We start from the raw sequence: 5,543 nt of genomic DNA on the forward strand, positions 1-5,543 counted from the left end.
GGTTTCTCATCCATTCTGTTATATATGACGTGCATGTTTCGAAGCCGATAGTAGCTGCAGCCGAAAACATGGCGTATATTCCGTCTTCGAAATTGATGGTGGCAAGACTGCTGCCAAATGTGGCTCATGCGGCTTGCTATCATAAACAGCCCTAATGCCGTGAGAGACGGGAAACTTCGTCATCTCAACCTCGCGACATCAGAAAATGACTTCACCATCTTCGCAACCTTTCCTATATGTGCGGTTCGGGCGAACAATTGCCGATATTCATGAAGACCTTTTGCTCTCTTCTACGGATACAGCACTCCATCCTGCGTCAACAGAACAATCACGAAGCTTGCCCATAAACGCTTTGTTCCAGCTGAGGCTGAAGGAAGCGAATGAATATACGTCCTCAACCGTCCGAAACAAATCGATATCGCCGTTCCGCCGGGAGAGCGAGTTTTCATCAGCGGATATACCGCCAACGTCAGGCCAGACGGTACGCCTCAGAGACTTGGAGGTAGGAAAAGATCCGAGCCTGCCGTCAGGTGTCATGATCCACACAAAACGAACAAAGCGGGCGAAGCATCGCGTAATTTCCTGACCAAGATGCCAAACAACGATATTCCCGACAGTAGAGTCAGTCGACGAGAGGAAGGGGCCATTATGGAGGGATCTAGTAAGAGCTAGAATCTGGCAAACTCTCCTAATTAGAGCATAAGGCCTAGAGTAGTGAATTAAAATACCAATCCATGTACCATACGCCTTTAGATAGTGTCGTGGGATGGAAATACAACGATAGGCGGCAGCTCTTGTGCACTCACTTGCACATTCATCGTCATGCTCTTTTTTACCATTGTCATGATACATAAGGCGCCAGACGTACAGAATTCTCTTAGGTGATATGAGCCAAAAAACCACCTGCAGACGTTCAATTTGGTGATCACTGGAACACAGGTGGACAACTCCAAACCCCAGGATAGACACCTATCACACGGCCATCCTCCGCCACAAAATAGTATGCCATCCTGCCATTGACGAACTCTATAACAAGTCTACCGTTCGTTACCCAGCTGAAAGTGGCCCCGGGCGTGATTGGCCCGTGCTGAACGAAATTGCCAGGGTTACCCTTTCTCTGGCTCTTTTGGCTAGCAAGCAGTCAGATTTGGAGTTTGTGAAAGGAAGAAGATCAGAAGCGTACCGTGAACTGCGTGTACCTAATGGTTGTCTTTCTTCGCTTCGGGCTGAAGCAGGCGGCTTCAGACTCTGTAGTCTGTCGCATGCGTACGTTTCGGCTTGGAAGGCCCTGTCATTGACGTGAAGAGGAGTTCAGCTGCGATCAAGACTTACTCGTTCGCAAAGAGCCTTCCATCTCTGTGCAATTCGCTTCTCCGGTAAATGGTGTACGCTCGCGACGTAATCACGAAAGGCGGTCAATCTCTATCACTGATCTTCTGCCTGGAGACGTGTCAAGTGCTTTTAATTATGGTCTGTTATTGCAAGTTTTGTTCTGGAATTAATGTACGTATAAAACTTTCAGAATGTTGGCTTCGATCCTTTTCGTTGCGTGGTTGCATGTATGCCAAACTGATTCGATGCGGCAAACATGGCCAAAACAGCTTCTGAGCATGTAAGTAGCCGGTTTAGGAGCTTTCCCCCAGAGACAGTAACGTCTGCTACCGGGCGCAAAAAGCGCTATGCCGCCTTCTCACAGCGGTTGAAGATGTTGAAAAACTTCCCACTGTACGTACAGGCAACGATTGCTCTTTGTCGAGTGGAGCTTATGAAACGGGCAGAATTTGAAATATATTTATCATGATCTTACCGGAATGTTCTCTCACCCCACCTTAGCGTGCAGAACGCACCTGACCCACCAGAGGTACTGTACTCTTGCGTGTTCTGGCTTCTCGTATTGGCCTTTGCTGACGGAAAGTTTCGATTCACGCGATGGAGCAGCTGGAACAGAACCCATCAGAAACGTTGGTCGGTGCAGATCCGTATTTCTTGGACGCTGGAGAGACCAGTGCCTATTCTGGTTTATGGTCTGCCGGCGTATATACATAGATAGCCCCGCGGAGCGAGATGGTGTGCCAATACCACATATGCCAATGGACGAGCTGTCCCACCTCGAATACGAGTACCCAATTCCATCCGAGGCCCCCTCAGCTTGGACGGCCTCCGACGGCAGCAGTGGGATTGCCAACCTGGCACTTACCTCGTCCCGAAGTTGATTCGTTGGTCAAGAACAACAAGAAGCCTGCAGGGCAGATGCGGTACCGCTGGTGGAGAACCGTCACTAAGTATGTTCTGATATACTCGATAGAATGATGTCATTTTCCATGTTGTCGAGCGCATATCAGATCGCCTATTCAGACGGTAGGTGTCAACGGATCAATAGTGCCAACATTAGCCTGATTGTGGGCGAAAAATTCAAGCGTTGCATTGGAAATACGATCCTGCATCCTCTGGCCGGCGACTTTGGGTTGCCAAATTTGTCGGCGGGAGCCGAGGGGTATGACAACTTGCAGCGGCTTTTCTATATCGGACCAGACGATTTAGGGCCGTCAGTGAAGTGTCACTGTTTATCTATGATCGACTGTCAAAATGATGGGTACTGCGTGACTGACGGAGCTTTGGCAGTCGGAACAACAGCGAAGCCATCCAGCTGCTAATTCCCTACGGAACTTTCCTCTTATGGTGCTCTAAGTCTGGAAAATACAGTACCTAACACGAAAACTATTAGTTTCATCCAACTGATCGATGAAGGTGCATGCAATGCCGCCGGTGTTTTACAGTAGCAAAAAGACGTGGCAGCACGCACTTCACAGACCTGTGGAGCCAATTTTCGTGTCTCTACTCCCTTGCCTACGTTGACCATCATAGCAACAGATACAAACGAAGGTCTACTTTGATGAAGGTTCTAGAATGTTACAGAAAAACTGCTAACGATGTCCGTTAGCCGGGTTTCGCAGCGCGGTCAGTTAACACTCTCAGCGGTTCCCAGTCGAAACTGGCTCAAGGGTGGTCCACCCCTCGCGGTCAAATTATCGCTTTCTTGATCTGAGCGCTGTTGCTCCACTACCCGAGGAAACAGATCCTCCTCACCCTTCCACTCTGAGCGTGGTCGCCAATCGACCTCTCAAGGTGGACTGGAAGTGGGTAGTGAATGTGGCGTGTTCTAGGCCCTCCCCACCATGCATCTAATTGCTCCTCAGCGGCAGATACGACCGCAGCAACTGGCTGCGAGCGCTGGGAAAGAGCATATCGCGCCATCACCTTACGAAACGCCCCAGTGACGATGATGTCATGGATATAATGCACGAAAAAGCCAGAAACAGCTTTCTCAAGAGAATTGAGTCACTGGTATATCTCGATGAGGTTCAATCGTGGAGACACTTGTGTGACCGTTCTCTAAATGACTGAGCAAACTTATTGTGTCTTGACAACGTGGATAGGTTCGGTTAGTAGATTTCTGTTCTACTCCATAACGACTATAACTTGCTTGTACACTTTGGTTTGAAGGCCCAGCACGCACATCTCAACTAACTGTTCAACATCCCTTTGACGGCTTTCTCTGTTTGTACTGACTTGGCCCTGGGTGCTATGAGTGTAAGAAAGCAATGTAGAGCGAACATCAAGGTTTTGCGCACACTTCCTCGACACCCTCACTCATATATCTTTTTTTGAAGCTGCTAGTATGCGTTTGAGAGAAACGGTATCGAGACCCAATGGTCAAGGGGTGTCGGATGGTTTCCCGCTGAATGGCACGCGCCTAGACCTCACATCACGCGAGATACCACGCCCCCCCGTTTGTGTTCACTGGCAGTCGCGTCTTGAACTGCATGCGAAAAAGAAACTGCTGCATAGCCAAAGACTATGCAGAAGTTGCACCACATTAGGGAGAGCTGCTACTCATGCCTCGAGTGGTAAGCCCCGGAGGCGCCGGTTCTCGCAGTATCCACCAGGGAGGTTCGTCCCGAGGGACATCCCGACCTCCGTCAGGTTCGAGCCGACGACAAGGTACGATAGTAGGAACCCATTCGGCAGTGCTACCATTGTCATATGCCAAGTCACCTGTGATTTTCTTGAAGGGGGTAACTGCGGTAAAGATCAGAATCCTTCTGGAAAACGGGGCCATGGCCTTCACATACATAACGACTTCAGCCGGGAGGCGATCCCTTCTACGATGGCCTTGGTTTTGTCAACCCAGGTGGCAGTATTTGAGTTCTTCCAGCGGAGAACCGCCATTGAGCATGCAACCTTTGTGGGCGTGGGGTAGTATGGATATGGCGAAAGAGGTGCGTCGGCAAAGGGCCAATAAATATTAAAATCGTTCGAGAAAGAGCGTTAATCAAAAACATTCAAAACCAGCAGTCTGAGCAACGCTGTGGTTTTATGCTTTGCAAGTTCCGGGAGACTCTTGCGACGGCCACACAGCTCAGCCAGACTATAGTGGCACCCAAACGATTGTGATGTATAAACAAGCCAATCACCGAGAAGATCCGCGTGATGTTTCAAAGAGTTTTGTTGGAAGTGTATTGGTTGCGGTCTATGCTTTGAATGTGGGGAGCTACGGACTATCACGGTAGTCGTGAAGAATGCATGATCCTAGGCACTGAGCACCCCACAGGCGCAAGCTGGACGAATCAACCTACAGCAGTCTGAGACATCACGCTTGAAAGAACGACTTACGACGGAATGGTCCCCGCGATTATGGAAATGGCACCTCAGAGGCGAGGTTCGATCGAGCCTCGATAAGTCGGGTGATTGGCGGAGCGCCATGTACATGACTAGCTGGTGATAACCACGCTAGATCGTGACCGAAGGGAAGCCACTGGCCTGCTTCTCTATGCTCAATTACCACATCGGTCCCCTTACTCATATGCAAAAACCATCTTTATTTAATCTTGGCTTGAACTTATAAGGTGCCGTACAGATGTACGTGCTGTATATCTGAGCCACGGTGCTCCAGACAATGAGGAAAAGTACAGTAGGTAAAAAGACTGTTCTGCCAATACGCAGTATTACTGTAACTTTTTCTTCTTCTTTTTCTTCTATCAGGCCAGGAGTCGTCAGTTTACTCTCACGTACTGTGACCAACTCTTAAAACCTAGAGCTGGTTATGGCTGCGCATGGTGGCAACCTCTCATCAGCAGCTTTGTGCCCGCTTGGGACCATTGCAGAACGGTCAGTTTGGATGGTTGCAGAAACTATTTAGTCGCTCCAATGACATTGCTTTCCTTGGAAGAACGCCGTATATACAGACCAGATGCTTGATGAGCGTGGCAGTACCGAAAACAGCGAAGATCAACATGGAAGCACCTCAGCTTGCAACAAACGGCAGACCCGACAACCTCACCGCACGACTCGTCGCGATCATCATACACGAGATGACAGCATGCATCTCGCGTTGGCGCGACTATGCCGCCTCCAAGGATGCGCAGCTTCAGCAACTTCACGAAGACTGCCGACAATGCAAGGCTCACATCGAAACGCAGCGTCATACCATCAACGCGCAGGCCGAGCGCATCAGCCGCCTGGAGTTCGAAATGTCGCCTATG

General features: G+C 49.6%; 3 protein-coding genes across 3 annotated transcripts; all 3 read left to right on the top strand.

Annotated features, from left to right (window-relative positions):
- Window positions 1-205: 205 nt before the first annotated feature.
- CORC01_14481 (uncharacterized protein) lies at window positions 206-586 on the top strand (the record flags this gene model as incomplete). Its single annotated transcript, XM_022626089.1, has 1 exon — window positions 206-586. One exon carries the CDS (start codon window positions 206-208, stop codon window positions 584-586), a length of 381 nt encoding a protein of 126 aa, XP_022467400.1.
- Window positions 587-2,064: 1,478 nt separating this feature from the next.
- CORC01_14482 (uncharacterized protein) lies at window positions 2,065-2,654 on the top strand (the record flags this gene model as incomplete). The annotated part of the gene is made up of 2 exons (XM_022626090.1): window positions 2,065-2,255; window positions 2,306-2,654. The coding sequence occupies 2 exons, from the start codon at window positions 2,065-2,067 to the stop codon at window positions 2,652-2,654; spliced, it is 540 nt and encodes a 179-aa protein (XP_022467401.1).
- Window positions 2,655-5,294: 2,640 nt separating this feature from the next.
- On the top strand, window positions 5,295-5,543 carry CORC01_14483 (uncharacterized protein; the record flags this gene model as incomplete). Its single annotated transcript, XM_022626091.1, has 1 exon — window positions 5,295-5,543. A coding segment is annotated over one exon (249 nt), but the record flags the coding sequence as incomplete, so codon positions are not given.

Source organism: Colletotrichum orchidophilum, assembly GCF_001831195.1.
Source record: "Colletotrichum orchidophilum strain IMI 309357 chromosome Unknown Scaffold_311.1, whole genome shotgun sequence".
NCBI classification, from domain to species: domain Eukaryota; kingdom Fungi; phylum Ascomycota; class Sordariomycetes; order Glomerellales; family Glomerellaceae; genus Colletotrichum; species Colletotrichum orchidophilum.